Source organism: Aphelocoma coerulescens, chromosome 5 (assembly GCF_041296385.1).
Source record: "Aphelocoma coerulescens isolate FSJ_1873_10779 chromosome 5, UR_Acoe_1.0, whole genome shotgun sequence".
Taxonomy (NCBI): domain Eukaryota; kingdom Metazoa; phylum Chordata; class Aves; order Passeriformes; family Corvidae; genus Aphelocoma; species Aphelocoma coerulescens.
The window spans coordinates 60663465-60687134 of NC_091019.1; the positions used below are offsets into that span (position 1 = coordinate 60663465).

At 41.0% G+C, this 23670-nt stretch overlaps 1 protein-coding gene across 5 annotated transcripts in view; it reads right to left on the reverse strand.

Moving 5' to 3' along the window:
* The window catches only part of BRF1 (BRF1 general transcription factor IIIB subunit), a 171266-nt gene that overhangs the window by 120990 nt on the left and 26606 nt on the right, over window positions 1-23670 (reverse strand). For 3 of the 5 annotated variants that reach the window (XM_069018460.1, XM_069018459.1, XM_069018461.1), the window contains one exon: window positions 6513-6686. In XM_069018460.1, coding sequence (XP_068874561.1) covers window positions 6513-6686 — 174 coding nt within the window. Of the gene's footprint in view, window positions 1-6512; window positions 6687-6831; window positions 7098-7820; window positions 7931-23670 lie in introns of those variants that run through there. The other 2 variants (XM_069018462.1, XM_069018463.1) reach the window with 2 other exon arrangements.

Here is a 23670-nt window from a genome sequence, read left to right on the forward strand (position 1 = left end):
TAGTCCTAGTTTTTTTTCTGTTAAAGGAATTTTTTCCCATAGCATGTTGCTAGGAGATAAATGGCCATACTTGAGAGGAGATAGCCATACTTAAGAAAAGACAAAAGGGCCCGGCCAGGCTTTTGTTTTCACCTGGCGGGCAGTTCAGTTCGCTCTCAGCGTCTGGAGGGAGAAGCCGCGGAGAGAGGAGCTGCTGGTTCCCGTTTTCGGCGTCTTTCCTTTCTGCTGGGAACAACACCGGGGATCCCAGGGCTGCTTTCCCTGCCCTGCTGGAGGCTGGGGCTGTGGCCGCCCACCCCGCTGCTGCTTCGAGCCTTCGCTACGCTGTAGCCGTGCTTGCCCTGCCTGCCTGGAGCCCCGGGGGGGTTCCCCTTTTGGATACATCTCGTCTGCCACCCGGGATTTGTGTTTGTGCCTGCCGCTCCAGCCTACCAGTCCAGCCTGCTGTTTCCGAGACTCCGGGACCAGCTGCCCACCGGTTTGTGAAGCTCCTTTGTTCCATCCTTCCCCGGGATCCCAGGGCGCCAGAGCAGCCGCGTGTTCCCCGAGCTCGCTCCGGAGCGCCCCCTGCAGCCGCGGGGGAACCATCGCACCTGCCCTGCTCACCGGGAGCCGCCAGCGATCCCTGTCGGCTGCAAGCGGAACTGCACCCGAGGGGAAACGGCCTGACAGCCGAAAAGGCCGGGACTGGGTTTGTGTTTGCTGTTACTGTCATAGTTGTTGTTGTTTTGTTTGACTAGTTATATATATATATATATATATATATAGTAAAGAACTGTTATTCCTATTTTCCCACATCTTTGCCTAAAGACCCTTGATTTCAAAATTATAATAACTCAGAGGGAAAGGGGTTACATCTGCCACTCCAAGGGAGGCTTCTGCCTTCCTTAGCAGACACCTGTCTTTCAAACCGAGACACCTCCCTAACCACAGCTTTAAAAATTTCTTGATTAAAGCCTAATTTCAAAAGCTAATTTTTTAATCAGGAACACTAGGGCCTACTGGCTCCAGGAAGTTTTAGTAGAGGTCAAAAGATGGCTGGAGATCTAATTTTTCATTTCTAATAAAAAAGGAAGTCTTGCCCTTTTCCTTACAAAGACAGACCTTGAAGTGTTAGTAGAGAAACAAAGAATGTATCCATCAAAGGTTCTCATGGCGAGGCTGTACAAGGCTTCCCAAGACAGCATGGCAGCTGACAGAGCTGCTAATGCTCGAGAGGGAACTAGCTGAACTCTTCTTGCAAAGACCAACATGGCAGAAAAGCCCAGTAGCTGCTGCCTAACCAAGGATTAAAGAGACCAGTTCCTTATTCCATCACAGATTTTCTGGGTAACTCAGAACGTGTCACTTAGCCTCAGTTCGGCACCTGGAAATGAAGATAAATACCCTCAACTTCCCTTTCTGCGACATGAAAATAAACACATTAAATCAGGAGACTTTCAAATAGCTTGGCAGTAAAGTACAAGTACTGCAGACAGATAGGAAATAACAAAGTGCTGCCCCATTCAGATGCCCAGCTTTTTCCCAAACCCTTCTTGCCTGCTGGGATCTGGCAATGCCTTTGTGATCTTCCCTCAGACAAAACGGAGGTTCACAGGGCAGAGGAAGCTGGGGAGGAAAAGCTCCTTATGCTTTCCCACCCAGCTCAAGTTTACATCTGAAAGACTTCAAGGCACCAAATGTTCTCCTGACAACCTTCTGCCCAGATTTAAGAGGTTATTTTTCTTATACATTTATCAAAAATGTTCTTCTGCAAACAACTCAGGAGAGAGGCCTCACTGGGCTGCCTTGGTCTGACCCCGGGAGGATCCCACTTCTGTCCTCTGACAAAAAAAAAAACCACCAAAGACCCCCTGAATAACTCAACCTCAGTCCCAGAGGCTGCCCAGCTCAGAGAGCCTCATCATCAAGATGGATCAGCTTTACTGGAGGGACAAAAACCTGCCCTGAATTTACCTCCAGAGGCAAACAGAGAGATGTTTACACAAGATAGCTGGTGAGGGAACTTTGCAGGGACTCTTCTCATGTGCAAAAGGCTTTATTTACTATGCTCTGACAAGACAGGATTTGGTTTACAACTAAGGGTGCATTTTTCAGAGAGCTTCAAAGGAAAAGAATAAATAAATAATATTAAAAAGGTGCATGTGTGTGGGAAAAAAGACATTTACCATGTAAAATGTTGCTATAAAAGACCCCAGGTAGTAGCATTGGAAAATACTACACAAAAGAGTGGACAGTTGTACAGTTTTTCTAACCATTGTGTACAGTGACAGGATTACAAACAGAATGAAATGTTCCCTGATTAAAACAAACTGATATCCCACCTGGAAAATCCTGGCCAGGCTGTCATTGTTCCTGAGTGCCCCTGGGGCAGCCACAGGTTACAGCTGAGCCCACAGGTCACTCAAACACCCCGCCTGGCTCTTCCCAAGTTCTCTCTCTCTCTCTCTCTAAAGTGCTTTGTTTCCATTCAAACATGTGTAGGGGTGGAAAAGCTGCTCAAAACATTAAAGAGAAACAACTGAGGACTGTTACTATTCCAAGAAACAAATTAAAAGCCAGAGTCTGAACTGCCCGGAGCGCTGGCAGTGCCAGACAAAGTCAGACGTCACTGGAAACGCTCAGCATCCCTCAGTCCCTGGGAGGGGGACAACAGGTCCCATCACACCTGAGGGTTTAAAAACCACTGTCTCCTTCAGATGATTTTTTTGCATTGTATCTTTACTTGTGACACTGATAATGTAGACACATTTTATAAAGAGAATAACAAATCCAAGTTTTTATAGGCAACTCATCAGAAGGATGAAACACCTCCCAAATCCAGCTAATAGTTAGCAAGCTGTTTTCCCTGGAAAACATTAACACTGACAAGCAATAAAGGAAGGCAAATGAAAAGCTATGTCAAAGCGGCTGCACTGTGGGGGTTTGTGTCACATAACCTAATAAAAACCATGAACTGATATAAAATCAATTCACATCTCAAATAATATATACAAAACTTTCCAAAGGATTACAAATAGAAGCTACTCTTCAGTTAAATAAACTTGTATTTTCTCCTTAAGTTCTAGAACTATTTTTTCAGAGAAAAAAAAATTGAGTTACCAGAATATTTTGCATTTTTGCATTAATTAAATAATGTGTAAGAACCAAGGAGAACATAATGTTTTCCTATTTCAGGCTGAGGTTTATTCAGGCATAATTCAGACTGCACCAGTAGACTTGGCTACAGTATTCCTCACATTTTCACAGGGGCTGGCTGGCAACATGTACATTATGAAAAAAAGAAGAATAAGCAGATAACCATGTCAGATAAATACATTCCACTCCCTCAAACTGAACTCGCAGACACAATTAAATTCTCTTTTCCCTCTCCAAATGCTTCCCACTCCTCTGGTTCTGCCACAAGAACACAACATTTCTTGTCATTTCAGTCCCTTACTACATCTCACTGTACCTCCCCAGGCTTTTTTGCTCCTTCTACCACACAACTTTTTAAGAAACATGATGTCTTCTACTGCTAACAGACTGTTTTGCTCCCAGGTAACGTCTCTTCCCTCCACAACTCCCAAGTCACTCAGATAACTCATCTGGACCACCCAAAATCAGTGAGCTGTCTCTCAGCTCTGAGGATGCTGCTGCCCTTCGCTACTTCTTCCAGGTCACCTCTTTCCTCTTAAAATACATTCACTAATCTTCAGCCTTCAACTTCCTTTCCTAAATTTCTCCCACATTTCTTCGTTAGAATTCTAAAATGAACACCATGACAATGAATGCTTTAAACTCAGGGACTCTGCTAAGCAGTGTATTTAAATGTTACACTGTTAAAAATACTGCATGTCCTTTGTACAGCACTATTCAGTGTATTGCTCCTCTTTCCAGGCCCTCCTCGGCACCTTCTCCAGAAGACCAAAACCAATGCCAAGTTTATTACCTGGAATATGCATTTTAATTCTTGTTAAAGCATTTTGTCACATGGCCATCCTCTGTACACCTGCTCTTGGCCCCTCTGCTCCAAAGGCCCTGGGAACACCCCTGCCTCCTGTGGCCCACGTCTGTATTGCCAGATTTAAGCTGGGAACAAGTATAACATGCTGATAATGATCATCATAATTAATCTATGGAGCCTTGAACATATTCTAATGTCAAAGGTCAGAGGTTTGCACCTGTAGCCCTCAGGTTTCCAAGTTTCTCATGAAAGGAAAAGATACCAGAAAAGGAATTTGTATTTCAGTGTTGAGAGTCCATAATTTATCTCGGGTTTGTTTTTTAAACTACACTGGATTTTAAATAGCAATAGAAGAACAAACAAACAAACAAACAAAACCACGTAGAACACAGGCAAAAGCTGGATGAACTCCCTCTCCCAAAGTGACAAAGGTTAAATTCTTAGTATCAGCTACAAAATTAAGTTTATCTAATGGATTTTTTAAAAAATAAACACTAAAAAATTGAGCCATGTGGACATGCACAACAACTCTTTAGTAACCATGCAAATGAGGGTGCAGTACTTTGTGCTGTTGATATAGAAAGACAGAGCTCATCTTTGCAGTTTTATTCATACTTTACTTTAGTATTTTATGTGAAGTATCAAACAGAACATTATCTCCATTTAACAAAGAAAGCTGGGAAATTCATTTAAGGATTTATTGTCAACCAGACCAGTACATCTTGCCCGTAAGTGAGATACATGCTGAAATACTTTAAAGAAGGTTAAAAAACAAGTAAATTATTTTTGCTTTATTTGTTTGCTACACCTTAGCTGTACTTGCTGCACAGATGGCTGTACACTGCAGTGTACCTATCTGCCTCTTACAGCCTGCACTTCTTCAAATGCTTTTTACCACTATCAGTGGGGGAAAATGGATCTGCATATTACAGCTGCGATATCATTCAGAAGTATCAAATAACAACTGTAAATAAATTACTTTAAACATGTGACATGACCATAAATATAACACTGAATCATAAAAGGGACCTTAGAGATCATTTATTTTCAACACTCCTGATGTGGGCAGGGACACCTTCCACCAGGTTGTTCAGAGCTCAATCCAACGTGTCCTTGAACACCCCCAGGGATGGGGCAACCACAGCTTCTCTGGGTGTGCCAGGGCCTCGGTACCTTCACTGTAAAGAATTTCTTGTTAATATCTAATCTAATCCTACCCTCTTTCAGGTAGTTTCCTGGAAGATATATTATCAAAATATTGGTAGCACTTCAAAATCAACACTGTCTTTATGGCAGTGATAGAGTGCTGCTGTTCGAAGTTCACACGGAGACTTTACAGTAGGAAAGACCAGTGCAATAAACAAGCCTTCCTTTTAACTCCATCATTCCTGCAAAACCACGGGGTTTTAAACATGCAAATTGTCATTGTTTAAAACAATGACAATGACAACACTATCAGAAAGCACTACTTTTAGAATACTGAATATAGTTTCTGAAACTACAAAAAAAATCAACTCAATCTTAAAAGGAAAGCTAAACTGATCAACTGCAAAAATATAGAATGAGGGCAGCAATCTAGAGAAAGCATCAAATCAAATAGAATACTGAAGATGTGGACATACTATTTTAAAGTAGAAAAAAATTAAAATAACAGAGAATTATGAAATGATAAAATGATAGAATGGTTTGGGGGTTGGAAGGGGCCTTAAAATACATCCAGTTCCAATCCCCCTGCCATAGGCAGGGACACCTTCCACTAGACCAGGTTGCTCAGAGCCACAGCAACAGAAGTAATTGGTGGATACTAAGCTCTGAATTCCAGCAAGTGAAACACAATATAAAAGAAATAAAAATACATAAAACAAATAAATTTGGATGGTCATCAGTAGTTAACGTTTATGTGGATTTTAATCAAGTCCCCAAGACAAAAATAGGGATGGTAAAGCAAGCAGTACTCACTTGCAAATCCGTCCTGTGTGCACCTCCAGCTACTGATTTCTTGTATGATTTTTGAGCAAATTTCAGAATTTATCGAACACCTTTTTTCTCAAAACTAAAACAGAAGTGATACTGTCCTTCCTGCAAGTATTAAAAGAAGGAAATCCACATATGTTGATGGAACAAATGTTGATGTAAAACCCACTGGAACTCTAATCTGTTCTTTGATGCTGACACTGCAGGAGGTTTGGGGTTAACTGTCATTTACTTTAAAAGAGAAAAACAAAATAAACAAAAAAAAAAGAATCACAAATTATAAACCCTAGCAAAGCACAGGGGAAGTGCAATTTTATACTTGAAGCAAGTGCTGCAAAAGAAGAAATTCAGAGTTAGTGATGAGAGGCAGAGTGACATTTATAGCATTAAATAGTAAGTACCGTACATTTAAAAAGGGAACAAATTTACTGGAACCACAGGAAACATTCCCATTCACTTCAATGTATAAAACCAGCAATGACCAAGTTAGCTTTAAACACTTACCTTTTCACAATTTGAAACAAGCTCTAACTGGGGACTTGCTAAAAGTGGGTCTTCTATTTGTCTGTATTTTATAACTGTGAAAGGATACGAGGAGTTCCTTCTGTCCTACACACCAGGTAGAGACAGGCAGCAATGACGTGGGTCATCTTTCTACCCCGGGTTAGATGTTTGCTCACAGCCATCTTGAAAAAATTAAAGGCAGTATCCAGACAATGTTGATTGAGTTGAAGCTGGTTTCCCAAGTGGTGAATCTGACGCTTCCCTAGAAAAATTAACAAGGAAAAGAAAAGCTTAACAGCTATGAAATTAATGTGCTTTTTGGTTGGGGTCTTTTAGTATTGGGGGTTTTTTTAAGACAAAATTAAGGAGGTAGATTTTGGATTAATCTCTTTATGAAACACAATGACCTCTCAAGTTTCAGGAACTATTCAGCCTCAGCTCCTCAAAACAAAAAAAAAAGCCTTGTTTTGGACTGCTAAAATTGAAACACATGCAATCAATGAGCTCTGTAAAACTAAGCCACAAACATCAGTCCCACAGAGGATCCAAGCCATAGCCAAGACTTCTCAGACAAAAGATTATGCCCCTCTCCCTTAACATCGTTTGCCAATTAGCACTTGATTAGCTGTAGCCAAAAACCAGAGGTCATGGTGTGTTTGACAGTGATGTGGAAACAGAGTAGACATTTTGCTGCAGCTCTCCAAGAAGTGATGAAGTTTGCTGTTCCTCTGGCCACAAATGAAGTCCACAAGGAAAGGAGCTCTGCTCCTGGCTTGCCCATGATCCCAATGATAGGAGGCACTTCCTTCCTCCAAACACGTTCGCACCTCAGCCTTCATTTGAGGCTTGTCTGCCAGACTACTTAGACTAGCTTGTGGCTTCAGGAAACAAATGTGCCTTCACCCTTAAATAAAACAATAAAAAGAAAAAAGTGTGTTTCAGATGATTCATGGCAGGAAGTGGTCCAGCTGCTGGGACAGATGCGGGAAGCAAGGTCCAATCCATCCCCACAGCTCCAGCTTCAGAAGAATGTGCTGAAAAGACAGTTTAAGAAAAAGATGGGGGAAGTCATGAGGAAAACAGAGCACTCAAGTTCCTCAGCATACAGGGTCAGACAGCACATCAAGAAAAATCCTTTAATTCAATGTGCTGGGCAGATGTTTCCAGCACATGTATTTACAGGAAACTCTCATCTGTTTCCTTCAGGAATGTCATGAGCAGCTTGTGGAAGGGGCACAAAGGTGCCTGCTGTGCCCACCACTGCTCACAGGAAGCAATGGCAATCACACAATGCTTCCCAGAACACCACCGGCTCGGCTCCTGCACAGACCACACATCTTAATTTTATGCAAATCCCTACATCATCATCACTAATAACATGGTAAAAATGCTTCACCTCTGAACAACCTTTTGCCAGAGATTCTGGTTTTAACAAGAAGTGACTCCAGCCAGGCAGCCGGGGTCAGCAGGACTCCGGCCAAACAGGAGCTGCCGCAAAGCAGCAGCTTCTCCTTCCTGCACACGTGGAAATTATTGCACTCACCTTATCACTAAAGATATCCTTTAAGGCACACTGGTCAACCAGGTGTAACACGTTTGGGCAAAGAAGAAAGAGCAGAGGAAGGATCCATCACCCTCCATGGGAGGGAGGTGTGGGCACGATAAGCTACTCAAGGGTAATCCAAAGCCCATTAGGGGAACAGTTTTTCCACTGCTGTCAGCAGGCCCTGGACTGGCACTCACCAGCCTCAAATACAAATACCACATCTTCCCAAAATTAAGGTACTAACTAGCACCCAGTCTTTCCAGAATTTTATTTCACACTCTACAGCCTGTATGCTGCTTCTTCTGTCCCTAAGAAAGAATCAGTTTATATTCATCTGGGGGGAAAGAAATGCACTTGAGTACTAAAAACTCATTTTGCAGTGGCAGCAAAGCAGCTTCCCTTCAAAAACAAAGAACATACCAAAAGAGGAAAAAAGAATAACACAGAGGAAGATACTTGAAATTAATTTCTTTCATAAACTATTTTCACCACTGAACTGCTCCCATCCCCAAGCTACCATTAATATTCTGAGTATTTAACCTTTTCTTAATTTCAAATGTTGGAATATAATTAATTCATCATAATCCATTTTAAGAAAACAGTATGCTTGTTTGAGTAATATATGCATTTTTAGCTGAGCTCTTAATTCACCATCAATATTTTAAAGTAGAATTACTTCAGGGGTAATTGTCTACTGAAAAAATACAAAAGAGATCTAAGAGAAAGATACTTGTCTTCTTAGGAAATGCTATTTCTCTGAATGTTTTACTCAACCTTCTGCAGACCAGACAAAGCTTTAATTCTGTGTGTTAGGACTCCCTCAAGCTGCTCTGTGGTATTATATCAGTCATACAGTTTGTGGAAAAACAAGGCAACTGTTACACTGCTGCTTACCCCCAAAATGAACAACTTAATTCAGGACAAGAATCATCTTAGAAATTATGTGTATCTTGATGACTAACTTGGTTTTGTCCTTATTTGTTTGAAGAGAGAAAGAAATGTACTGCTTACAGCATCATCTAAGATAAACATTTACATTCTGTAACCAGTCTCCTATTTACTAAAGAAAGATCAAAAGCTTTGTTGTTTCCCCATCACCACCTCCACCCCTTGAATTTAACACGACAACAAAATTCTATTTTTCTGGTATCTTATGTAACATGAAGAAAAAAATAGCTGGAAAAGTTAGCATTAGCAATCATGCTTCTAGATTTCTCCACAGGGACCTTCAAGATACCTTTTACTCCTTCTGGTTCCTTCCCAGATTCAAGCAGGTACTTCACAGAGCCCAAGAAAAGGCAGATATCAGCTAGATGGCTGTCACCCCAGTACTGCAGCACACAACCAAACCATTGTAGAGGGCCCTCACCCCAGTCAGCTGACAACCAAAAGTATGTTCTTTTGTGACTTCCAACCTTTTCTGCCTAGCTTGCCAATCTGACATTTCCAGAGCTGAAAAATATGCCTCCATAATATTTTATTTAACTATAAATACAGTGATTTAATCTGTTGGTATTTGAAGAGCAGATGTTCATACATAGAGAAATTGGGCTTAAGAAGACAATTGATCAAAATAAATTCTCTATCCAATGCTCCAGTTACTGCTGACAAACAAGAAAAGAGTCCAAATATTCATACTGCCAGTCCTCACCATGAGAAGTCCTCAAAACTGAGCAGTGGCAGCCACAAACCTTGCTATAAGCATCGAGACACTGCTCCCCACAGCAAGAGGGTCAGTGCAGGGAGGAGCTGCGAGCAGCTGCAAGCTCCAGGGCTGGGAAGATGAGCAATTCCCTCCAGCAGACCTACAGCACTGCATTATGGCGATCAGCCCTTGAACATCCTCCCACTCCCACACTGCTCCTCGCTAGCTGGGTGGCATTTTATACCCTTGCAGCTGCTGTTTCCCTCCCATCTCCCTCTTTGCTCTGACTCTCAGCATGGCTTCAATCAGCCCTCACGGCCGGCAATGCCCGCGCTGCCACTCTCACCATATGGTCCCAGTGAGCTGGTCCAGCCAGCTGCAAGGATGCAACAAGCCTGAGGATCTGAGGATCTCAGCTGAAACAGTGGGAATAGCTAACAATACAGCGCAATTTATTAGCAATCTGCTCCACTTAGTGTTCACCCGATTCCACCACAATGTTACAAACTCCAACGAACTGAGATGCTCTACTAGGTGGAAAAGAACTGATACACCTTCAAACCCTGCTGCGCTCTGGGTTATAAAACACTCAGAACAACAGCTTCCTGACTTTCTTATCCATTTTATCCTGCAGGACAGCTTTTTAAAAAGTTTCAACGTGACCCTGCTCTAAAAACCTGCAGCTACTATCTCAGTACAATAAAGGAATATCATCACGTGGAACAGTCAGAATTAAATATTGCATTTTTTTCCGAATTGCTATGCAGAAGCACAAGTTATAACACAAAATATACGGGGGTAAAACAAGTCTCTTAGTAGGTGCATTTTTTATTAGTAACTTGAAATAGGCATTGCTTCTTTTGGGCCTTACAGGTTTTTGACAGATGCTGGGATTCTTATTTTAAACCACAAGAAATAGCACCTTTGAGGTCAAAGCTCACACTTCATGCTGCCCTTGCAATTTAGAGATGGCAAGAAAATTGGTATCTAAGTACCTTTGGGAGAAGGGCAGGGAACAGTGTCTTTTTAAAAAGGCAGGACAAGTCCAACAGCAAGGTTTCAAAAATCCTTCCCCTTCCTTCACCAGTAAAGCAGCAATAAATTTTCCTCTAAAGAGCAAAAGAAAAAAAGTCTAGAAACTACAGAAATTTTGCGATGCATACAGCACACACCACGCAATTCCCATTTATTTCTCAAAGGCTCATCACGCCATCGGGGTGGAGGGGGAGGCAGGGGGGAAGGGAGAGAAAGAGAGAAGTTTGCACTTCTGTAATCAACACACAAAATCAAGTTCCCAGGCTACCAAGTAGTAAAGTTTATCACGCTCCTGAATCTGCAGCAAAAAACAAAAGACCCTTTTCAGCTTTTAGTTCCAAGCCTACTAAAAAAAAAAGTGTTTCTATCCATCTACTCCCAGCATGCTAAAAGAAATACCATCATCTTCTCATCCAATGCCAACCTCAGTGCTTTGAACTGGCACAGCAGACCTGAAGTGACAAGTTCAGATAGGACCACTGAATGCTACTATCCTTTTATTTCAGATAATTTCCATTCTTTTGACAGAGGAAATAGTCGTTATTACAAAATAAAATGTGCAGGCCAGAAATCACTGTCAAAAAAATAGATTTGGAGAATATCTTAGTTATATTAAATGCTTACAAAAGAGGAAGCTGAAAGCAAAACTGCAGCTTAAGTTATAATAGAAGCAAAGTGGAAAAAGAGGGAAAAACAGACGTATTCTTTACAAGCAATTTTCTTTCTTTTATGATCTCGTTACTACAGAAACATCTTGTTCTCTTCGCCTATGGAAGAGGAATCATACCTTTTTTGGATCCTTAAAAGTCAGTAATGTCAAGCAGCTACAGCTCTACATTACACTTACCTGGCTTCTGTCTGCTCATCTGTAGCCTTGCCTTCAGTCTGACAAAGGCTGTGACACTGCTATTTCATAGTACTTGTCAGGACGAAGCATAAGTTTCTAGGGAAATAACAGGCAGTACAAAGCCAGAGCCTAAATGAATTGTTATTACGATACTGAAGTGCATCATCAAAATCCAGGCATATGGATTTGCCCCCCTTTCTGCAATTTGCTCCAGGGGCCCTGGAAACCAGTGCTACCTGAATCAGGGAATGGAGTCATGTTAACAGCACTAATCCTTCTTTTGCAAAAAAGGATTGTTATGGTAACAAACACTAGATTCTATTAAAGGAAACATTTCATATGGTTTTCACTTGGGTATTCATTTCCAGCATTCAAATTACTTTACCAACTAAATTTTATGTGCAGATTTTGTTCTGCATTTGGGTTTTCATTCCTTTTCCTTCTTTGAAAAGGCTCCCCAAAAGAACTCCAAAAAAAAGGGGGAAAAGAGCAGTTTTTATGTGTGAGCATCTCTGCATGCTTTGTCACATCTTTCAATTTCAGCAACTCCCAGCTCAAAGCCTGAATGAATTTCCTGCTCTTTGCTCTATGCCAGGCTTCTATGTTATTTGTATTACAGATCAGTAAAACAAACAAACAAAGGCACAACAGCAACAGTCCAGGACTATCAGTGGGGCTACACTCATGGGGGCTGGTCCCAGCAGCCCAGTCAAGGGTAGAGTCCTGTGATCAAAGACAAGAAAACATTTAAAGCCCAAGCGATGGGGGGAGGCAGGGAGGGAAGCGAGGCAATGGCTGAAGTGCTCACAACCAAGCATTTCCAGCCACACATGGAATACTGGAAGTGGGGAACAGCTTTATCCCTATGAGCCTGTAAGGAAAAAGGCCAATGAGCAGTAAAAGTAGCAGCACAGCAGGACACTGCAGCAGTGCTGACCCAGCACAATAACAAGTTTAATTTTATCAAGGTTAGCTAAGAGTTATTCCCAGTAACACCTAATGGCCCATGAGGACAGTGATGGCCATGCTGGCCTCATGCCCATGCTCTGCCTAACTTGAACCTAGCTCCAAATCCTGATCTTGCCATCTGGTTGTGGGTGCACTCCACATCCCCAAACCCAGGCTCTTCCACCCAAAACTCCCCAGCTCCTCTACGGGATGTGTCAGTCCCCAGGCTGAGCAATCTGGAGCCCATGAACACTTGGCCCCGCTCCGACTGATGCATCCCCAGTGCCTCTGTCACCTGGCAGACCTGCTTCAGGGACTGCCCAAGGGTACACTCTGTTCCTGTTATCTCAGCAGAATAAAACAGTTCCTGGCCCTTTCCCTGCGATATTTCACCAACTGTGCCAGTAAAACTGTTTGTGGCAATGGACAGAAAACCAAACCAGTAAACTGATCCCTGTTAAAAATAACCTTGTGAAATAAAAAATACTTAATCCAGACCTGTTTACTGAAGGATTGATGCTTCCTCTTTATCTTTGTAGATCCAGACCCAGCCTATCTCAGTGCAGAGACCTGTATTCAATTTCTCTGCCCACTGACAACAATCCAACCCATCCATTTTGCCTCCCATGAGAGCACCCCATCTACCAGGTGTAGCTCCCCTCTGTCCTGGTAAAGCCTTTTCAGAGCATGTCAAAGGCTCATTCACTTATTCAGCTAAAGAGAACAACCATGCATCTTTAAGATTAATGGCTTAAAAATTCAAGATAGTGGCCACTGCTGCAACCACGTTTTAAATATTTGATACTAAGCTACTTTTCTTTCACCTAGAAAATTTGCTGTTAACATCTCTTCTCAGCACTTATCCATACTTCTTTAAGGATTCGTTCCCTCAAAATTGGCCCTTGTATTCCATTAATGCCAAAGCAGGCCTGCAAAGCACCCACATAAGTTCTCCCACCCCCCTCCTCAAGAACGTTTTCCATTCCCTGATCCTATGATACCACTCCCACATGGAGAGCCTCTTTGCATATACAGCAACTGGCCATTTGAATTAATTTGTCTTACCCACTCTGAAAAATATGGCATTGCAAGTGGTTCCTCTGATTTTCTGCATTCAGTTCCTGGAGTTCTGCTTCCCTCACAGGTGGCCCTTCTACTGCTGCCATTTCATTCCCATTATCCATTTAACTGCTACCCACACTTCCACAACAGACTAGAAGCCATACAGTTGATGCAGGGGCTGCACTTAACCTATTGCTAATCTTGCCCATCATCCTCAAGACAGCAGCTTGCTCATTTCTTAACCCCACTTAATTATTCTTTTCAGCACAACTAAAGAACTGCTTCTTCATAAAGTCCTTACCAAACTTCACTTAGGGTGCCACGTTGGGAAACCATAGTCAATGCTGACATTAAAAGAAAACAAAAGCAAGAAAACCCCAACAAAACCCTTATCTGTTGATTCACCAGCATCGAAAGAATTGGATCACGACTGTTTTAAGTGAAGCTGAAGTCCAAGCTGTTCCTGCAGACAGTGTTCCCACCTCCAATATGACATTTCCATGGCCACACACTGATACAGATGAGGGAATTTGCAGTGCTGAAAATCAACCCAAGTAACAAAAAAAGCTGAATTTTCATTTGGACCAGTTCCCTCATGTAACTCAAAAAGCAGCCTCCCAAGCCCTAACAGCAGCAGAATGTGGCACAGGAGAGGAGAAACGCTGTCAGCAGCCACATACACGTGGATCAACTCAAAGCAAATGTGATACTGAAGCCTAAATGGGTCAAAGAGAAAAGTACACACTATCCCTACGCTTCCTCCTGCTTCCCTGCTACTGCTCCCAGCCCTCGCTGCTCCTCCCATACAAGGCAGCTTACACGAAAGTCTGACTTACCACAGTTTAAACAAATGCTATCGTGCTCATTAGTTATTTGTCTATTAGAATGCTTCAGGTCATTTCAGATTCATTTTGGAAGAAAGCAAATACAGGCTTTTTTTTTATATCTGAAAGTTTAGCTAACTGAATTTTTTTATTTGCAGAAGATTTGCAGCTGTTTCAAAGTTGAAACAGCTGGAAAGCTGCACTACTGGCAAGAACTGTGAGCACATGTATGATTAATGTAGCATAACCCTTACCTGTCTCACATTAAGGGAATTGGAAAAAAAAATTTAAAACACCAAGAACGTGTAGATAGTGGTAGCTTTTGGACATGCAAGATTTCCTTCTGAAAGCACCACCAGTTAGGCCTTGCTTTAATTTCCTCTGTATTGTTTGGACAGTGATTTTTTTTTTTTTAATTACATCTTATATGACAGTTATTCTTAGATTTTTCTATATCTATATACATTTAAAACTTTTCCCTACACTTATCAATTACCAGTTGTTACTCTTGTCACAACAAGAAATGGAACATTTCTGCTGTCACACAGCATTACTGCTGATCCAAGCACTACCTTCAACCACCCAAAATCATTTCTACATCACTGCAGGAAAAAGAAAGAAAAATATTTGCTCACGACATAATCTGACAGTTTTGAAAAGATCACTTTTTAGAAGTTTTAAAAACTTGCAATTCTATCATTATGAGAAAGACTGAACTGAATCATACTTTTACAAAGCAAAAAGCATTTAACTAACAAGCAACCGTCATCAATCTACACAGATAAAAAAATTCATGAATACAGCACAATAGAGGAAAAAAATTCCACTGCCTATTGGTAAAAGTTATCAAAATCTTTAAAACAAAACAAAAATGAAGACTGAACACAAAGGGATCCATTGCTGCAGTGGAAAACTTTGCAGATGCGAGCAGCATATAAATCAGTGCGGTGTTATCTGCTCGCTGACAGCCAGTGCTCCTGCCTTCCCTGCAGATTGGGGCTTCTGCGAGGCACAGAAGAGTGAAAGCTGACAGGAGCCATTTTTCAGCCTTGCAAACACCATGGAAGCTGACAGGAGCCCCGGGAGTCACAGTGCTCCACATGGAGCTCCACATGGACGAGGAGGATGCAGGAGCTGATGGCATCCCCTGGCCAGAACCACCACTGAGACCAAGGGACAGGGACAGGAGCAGAAGTAATTGAGTTACCACAGCTGAACAATTACCACTTCCCAGCTGCACTGCAGCAACCATTAGATAAGGTCACACACACTAAGATTGTTTAAAAAAAAACCAAACAAAAACAACCTTCCTGTTTAATCCATATTCCCTGCTATAAAAGCCAGTCCACCCATTCCCTTTTCCTGCCAAGAGGCCCCTGTACATCCTTGTGAATCTTCCCTACTTTCCTTGTCCACCTTTAACACTCACCTTTTATAACATGTCTGAGAATTTACTTGTCCTCAGACATGTGCAGAACAATTATCCTCACCTAGGGTTCAGCCCTGCTCCTCTGCACACCAGTTGTTCTGTCAAAATACAACTGTTAGTGGTAAGTTATTTCCACTCTCCATCATCCAACTGTGCAGGCAGGAAGGACTGCACAGACAGAGACTAATACCCATTCTGCTCTCAGCCTCTACTTAAGGTTGCTGCTGCTTCCTCAGGACTGAAAAAGGCCTGTGAGCCCAAAGCTACTTTGGGGCTCTGATTTTTGTAGTGGGGGTTTGTTTTTTGGGCTTTGGGGTTTTCTTTCCTTTTCCTTCCCTTTTAATTCCACATACAAATCTAACGAAGGGCACTCTCTTCACATCCAGACCCTATCCAACTGGCAGTCAAAGAAGATGACACAGTCATTTCCAAAGTAAAAATTTCATAAATATCAACTAATTGGCAAATTTCTTAGGTCATCTAAAAACATGGAAATACAGTGAGAAGGCATCAAGGTAAAAAGGATGCAGAGAGAAGTAGATGAGGGGGTGAAGAAAAAGAAGGAGTTATTAGAGATATCAAAGGGATAAGAGATAAAACATGATCTAAAAATGGAAGCAGAGAGAGAGAAGAACTGAAATCAAGCTGGGAAAGGCACAGAGCTGTTACAAAAGCAAGAGAGACTGTATTAGGTTAATACTTATTTAAGGCATTTTTATATGAAGCTGACGAGTGGTCAAATACTTATTCCTTTATACAGAAGGGATAAGAAACCTGGCAGTTAGGTAAGACAGCATCAATCTTTATCCAGGCTGCAGCTAAAGAATTAAATTCCACCGTTAGCTTGTCCCTGGCAGCTGAGTCCATCAGCTACAGCATTCATGCAAGCAGTGTGATTCTGCAGGGGCTGCTCTCCTTTAGCACCACAAATGGCCTATTTAGATCAAAGCTACAGCTGCCCCTGGTAATTGCACCTCTGTACTGCCCAGAGATGACAGAAGACATTATGGACAGGGCTTCAGCCTCAACTTTGCATTTCCTTCCTTTTTAAACTAAGCATAAGTGAAGGTTGCCACAAATCTCAGCTAAACCACGTAGTGAATCAGTGATACCATTTATCAAGTCAGTCTCTCGTGGTATCTACTTCAGCCTGGAGTTGGAAAGAGATTTATGTTTAAAGACAGAATGCATATATTTCAGGAACAGCCTTGTATTTCTTTAAAAAATAACATTTATGTAAGTCAGATGTACAGACTGTTTCGGTAAAGAATTAAAACTACAATGCCATCTACATATTTCTAGAGAGCCAACATGGCCCTCTTAGAAAACATTTGGCATATTTGAATAATATTTATCTGTATGTTTGTGATGCCTTCCATTTATATGAGGCTACTATTTATGTACAGGATGTCATACATCAACAACTGTTTGAGATGAGGAAATTCTCACTAGACTTGATTCTCCTCTGGAGCCCTGATTACCCTAGAATAAAAGATTAAGAACATGACTGGGAGACAGGGGGTGGGTGTTTAAAGACCCAGAGACTGAACTTAGAACCTTCACCTAATTATCAGACGTGATTTGTTAAGAGAAGAGCAGAAGATCACTAGATTTCTGGAAGATGAGGGAAGTTTAAGCCATAAATAGATACAAGCATGAGTTCATGCCTAAGGGCTAATAACATGAAATTAATGGAAAATGTAAGCACTATGTTAACAGGACCTTACGACAAAACTCACTGGACCTCATAATAGTTTCCCAAGGGAACTGGTGGAAACTCCCATTGCTTGGAACATATGAATCAGTAAGGGCAAAACACAAGAAAAATTCATGATATGGAATGATGCTATACAAGAAAAATGGGCTAAGATGATTTACTAGGTTAAAGGAAGTTCTTATGCTTTTGCAAAATTGTAACCTTCAGAGAGAGGCTGCTTTGCATAACAGAATCATTCTGTATTCTGAGTGTACAGAATAAGGAAAAAGAATTCCTCTACCCTTTCCTCCCCAAATAGCCACCTCAGCCTGCTCAGTCTGACACAGAACAACAATTGACCCACTGTCAGTCACACAGAACAGCCTGACCTGGACAGCAAAGATCCACCTACTCAAGTTTCTGCCTCTTAATTTTTTTTTCCAGTCACCACTCCATTCTAGTTTTCCTAAATTAAACATTTATTAAATATTAAGTTGTATTAATTATTTATTAAACATTTTATTAACAGCACATCCCACCAAAAAAAAAAAACCAAAACAACTCAACACTTGTTCATGCAACAAAATCTGAGAAATTTTCTCCATAACCAAATCTTCAGATACCAACTTCCTTTGCTCTTCTAGATGATCCACTTACCTCCTGTGTGCCAGTCCTTAGTAGTTAAAGAACATTTTAGGTAAGCACAGTTACATTTTTCTGTTCTTTATGTGCTGAACCTCAAAGATCAATTACAACAGGGCTTTTTCTGTGCAGTCTGACTCCAAGATAGGATGTGAGATCATCCATTAAACATACATATCCAAGACTAGATGCATTATTAATTCCTTTTCCTCTAGGTAATATGGTATGGTGAAAAATAGCTACCAGAGACCATACTGACTAAAGACTTAAGCAGAAATCAGTGGATTTATGTGATGATTGCTATGCAGCAACCTAACGGATCTCATTGAAGGAGACATAGATTCTTCCCTGATACTGCCACTGCTCCTGCAGGATGCTCAACACAAGAAAGAGTATTGATTGTAACAACCCCCCAAAACAGTTCTAAGACCAGTTGAGAGAACAGTCTAACTGAATGTAATATTGCCCTCATCTGACTACAGACAGGACTAAATTTCATAGCATTTTCTGATTAGTGACAGTGTTTAGAAATTTTTTTTTTAAATAAGCTGACTATAAAACACAAGCTGCCTCAGAGTTTCAATCAGACAGGTGCTGCCAACACCAAAATGAGCTTTTTCTTTGACTTGTGGAGCTGCAATCAAGGAAGCTGCCCTAAGGAATTGCTTAACATCAGCATCATCTCAAACCTAACTAACATATTGCTTCGATACAGTCCACAGAGTAAATTCTATTTACTGACCTATTTCAAGACCCACAAAAATAAACAAACACTTCAATCAATTCCTGTCTCAGACCTGTTTATGCTAAAAGCAGCTCCTCACTGAAGGCCTCAGAAGTTCTACTGCTACATTAATCAGCCTCAAGGACCATGTTTTCCCTCTGCAAAACAATTATAATCTGGCCCTTCCTACCTTTGTGTATTTTACTCAAGTGTTATGAAAAGCAGACAGGCTGATGAAATTCTGCCTAGCTTTGTCCAAAATAACCTTACATCCACGTATCCATGTCCCTGGCAGTTACAACAGCAACAGGACCCACCAAATTCACATTTCTCTATGGTTAAATGCCATCCTATTGTCTGACAACAAGAAGTGTGGGTGCTGCTTTGTTTAATCCAGCTTTTATTATCTTAAGCACTCAACTCCTACTGAAAGCCATGCCCCTATGGATAGGAAGCTGAACTTGGCATCCAAACATTTCTGAGGGCCTCAAATCAACTGTGGCTTTACCCTCTAGTAACAGTGCCTGTTATCATTTTGAAATCAGAGCACTCAAACTTTAACAACATCTTGTTGCAAGTGGCTGTTATTATGTCATCTCCCTCTTATGCTTTCTACAGACTGGATCAGGAATGGATATCTGACACAAGGATCCTTCTTATCTTAACAGGGAGGGAGTGCTTCTGGAGGAGATGGAAAACCACACACTATTCCCTGACTGAGCCATGGAGGCAGGTGACAACCCTTGACTTCTGCTGCAAAATGCAGAGGAGACAATTAATTCCAAATGTACTTTGTTAAGAACTTGATTTTTGTTTCCATGTGACTGCTTACACTCCCTTATGCTCCCCTTTATCTTCTGTTGAAGTTTTCTTAGGATATTGAATTTGGTATTTAATATTCAGTGTCACTGCAATTCCACAACTCAACTTTGCTGGCATGACAAATCAGTGTTTCTCAGAAACCCAAAACAACCTCAAAGCTTTTTTTCCCCTCTATGTCTAAGACCTTCATCAACATCAATTTTCCTCTTCTTAAAGCTGGAATCAAACACTGCAACGATCTCGGAATGAAATTGGTCATACGTGTCAGATCAAAAAGTAACAAGCAGTGGGGGAAACAAACTACACACACATGTAGTAGGAAAACTGTGTAGCCAATGGCAAAAAGAGCATCTGAGCACCGCTGTAATCCTGCAAAATGAACATTTTTTTCTATTCCCAGTTCCCCCAGATCTAGAATCGGGTGCAAACTACCCTTGAGGAGACCATCTGCCATCAATGCATGGTGGACTCACCATGGACAGAGAACTCAAAGAGACAGAAGTATGTTTATGATCCACAGGATGTCTAACAACTTTATTTTGACCAAAGCTACAGATACCCATTTGCTCTCAAGAAAGAAGCTGGCAGCAAGCAAGAGTTAACTTTTAGTATAGGGCCAGCTGGAATAACACAGACCACTCAGACAACAAACGTCACCTCACAAGCACCCTGGATTTGTTCCAAAAATCACTTGAAAAGTGGTATTCTTTCTTGACACGCTCAAGGACTGATTCAACTTGCACCAGAAGCAGTATTTTTTTTTTTCTAGTGCTTGTCAGGAACCATAGTTTCTAAATCTACTTTGAGATGCCTTTGAATAGTCTCAAGATACACGTTTTCCCACAGTATCACTAAGCAACCTTGTAAATTATTTTCCTTGTATTTTAAGTTTAAAAACAAGGATTTCATGTAGCTAAATATGTCAGATTATTTCCCCACCTCCTACTTTCTAAAGAGAAGAAACGTTTAGATATAGAATTTTTTTTTTTAAGGTGGAAAGGGACTGTATTTGCAAAGCTATTCACCCACATTAGTACTGCTATGAAATCACTCACAAGATTTCTGCTGACATTCAATAATTTTATTTCTAGCTATTTTCCCTGAGCTTTCACAACCAGGGAAGCAAGCAAACATAACACCTGCTTGGATTTGGCAAGCTGCATGGGGCTCGGGATAATAAGGCAACCCCTCTAAAATCTCCTAATTTATAGACGCTGATTTGCTGACAATAGGAGGACAGCTTCATCCTCACCTTTGAAAATGAGGATGAATTTGGATTAGAAAATTGTGAGGATTCATCTCACATTTAAAATGGAGGCTGGTAATTAGAGAGGAGTGAATGATAAATTAAGAGCTATTAGTGATTTACTGCGTTTTCATATAAAGTCTGTTTTCCTCTCTTCCCTCCACAGCAAACGTAGGGTAAAAAGCAGGAGAGAATACACAAAAACCTCAGCCTGAAGACTAGATTCAACTGGACCAGCTGAGCCTGTACTTTTCACCATTTTATTTTTTGTAAGAGTATTTTCCCAATCCTTCTTGGATTAGAAGAAATCTACTTTTTTCTTTCATAATAAATAAATCAGGTAAAACAGCAGAGGATAAAATTGCCAGTGACAGTTGAAAGGGGAAATCCAACACCCCTCCATCCATCCCACCACCACCCCTTGCACCAGCTCCCTGTGCTCTTAAGATTTTGTGCTGAGACACAACCCAAGGGAAAAAAACAAACAGTTTTCTACAGGCATCAGCCAGAGCAAGAAACAGAAGTGAGACAAGCCTTGGCAAGAAGTGCAGCCACAAGCCTTGAGCACAGCTCTTCAGTAACACACAATTTCTATGCTTTGTCTAAAAGGATAGAAGCATCATGGAACCACAGAATGGTTTGAGCTGGAACAGACCTTAAAGATCATCAAGATCTAACAACCCCTGCCATGGGAAGGGACACTAGACCAGGCTGCTCCAAGCCCCATCCAACCTGGCATTGAACACTTCCAGGGATGGGGCAGCCACAACTTCAGCAGCATCAGCCAGTGTCTCACTACCCTCACTACCCTCATATCTAATCCAAACCTACCCTCTCTTCATCTTAAAGCCGTTCCCCCTTGTCCTGTCACTACATGCCATGAACAAACTCATCCATCTCCTAATCTAATTTAAAAATTGTTTTTTCCCATGTAGAAGTATTTCTATGCATCTGTCTGAGCCTGCATGTATATGCACACAGGCCCAGTGGAACCAGAAATGCATCAGCTGGCTCTGCCAAACTCTGGAAATAAGTACCAGGATGACTTTTAAGGATGATCACCCATGCTTTAGCACCTGGTGCTAACCCGTGAGAGCGTGGCTGGAAACTGCAATATTTATGTCTCCCTTTTAGACAAGATAATGTGATGCTTTCTAAAACAGAAGGACATTGAAGGTGGCTTTGTCTTGTACATCAATTTTGTAAGGACAGGAAACAAGCAACCTCAAGTTTCTTAGTTCTATATTGTTATCAAAAAACCCCTCAAGCCGCAGGCCAGACCTAATGACCAGTGTCTGCAGAGCAACCCATTCTCAGAAACTCATCCTAAGCAGATGGACTACAGAGCAAAGTAGCAAATTCATGATTCCTACTGTAAAAATGCACAGAATGCTTTCCCTGAATACTGATTTATAAGAGCAATCAAATAGCCTAAGGTACAATGGAAACATTAATCAATACATTCTCTCTAAGGAATGACAACCATACAGGAGAAGGTGTGGGTGTAATTCCTGTACATCCTAAGTCATTCCATGAATCGAGTTCTGTGTATATCCCAGAGACTGGAACTGTGATCCTAACCTGCTTTCTTAATATTATGTATTTCATAATATCCTACCCAAAAAGTACGAATAATCAACTGAGTGGTATTAGGGCACATAAAGGAAGAGTATACAGCTTTCTCCTAAAAATCCCATTCCTAACTGATTTTATTAAAAAATCATTTATATGCTCATTCACATAATATAACTTCTTAGAGAGTCACATATTTGAATATAATTAGCCACTTGTTTTGTTGCATTCAGTGCTAATGACCTTTCTTTGAAGAAAGATCCATTTTTGATTTTTCTATTGTTCAAACTTAAGCCTCTTCTGGTTGAAAACGCAGGAATCCTCTGAACTGACTTTAAACACCTAAGCAATCCATTGCCTTTCCAATTAATTTTCACTGTGTTTGTTTGGGACAGCTTTGTTGTAATCGCATGAAGGCTTTAAATCTTGGTGATTAAAGCCAGCTTCTAGGTACATACTTGATGTCCCAAACAATAATGCTAAGCAAATACAGCTCCTGCTGACATCCAGGGCAGGTCTACACAGCATGGATCAAAACCAAGCTTAAGTATGCTAAACCCAACTCCTTGCCACACTGGAGCCTGGGTTTGAGGAGACCATGCTGTACTTCTCTCTCTCCTTTGTAAGTGTCATTTGCTTATAATTTCTATTAGAAAACAAAGTTAAAAGAAAAATCTCTGTGTAGGAAATAATTACATTCATTTTTCAAGTGTTACATTCTTAATGTAGGAAATTACATCTAAAATTACAGCAATAATAATGCCTTCAGGAGGGATATGCATTTGAGAATTCTTCCCCCCTCCTGCAATTACTTAAACTTCCTTCATTTCTATCTACATGTTTAGCACTACTTAGATTTAGTCTAAGTAGCCTAGTACTTAGCTGTTTTTATTGTCCAAAATGATTCAATTCTTTTAGTACAAAGAGGGGGAAAACATCTTCATCTAAAGGAAGAGTTTGCAACTTTAAACTCATGATTTCCCATTTCATGTCTAACCATAAACAACCACTTCTGCAAAGCCTTAGGAACAAAGCAACTTTCTTTACAACTCTAATTACTTTACAACTGCTGAGGGGAAAAAAAATTTACTACATTTATATGTATGTTTCAATTTTTTTTCTAAATAAAAGGAAAAGCATTACATTTATTGAATACATTGAAAAGAAACTGTGCATTAGGAGCCTGGATTTCTTTTGTTAAAGAGAGT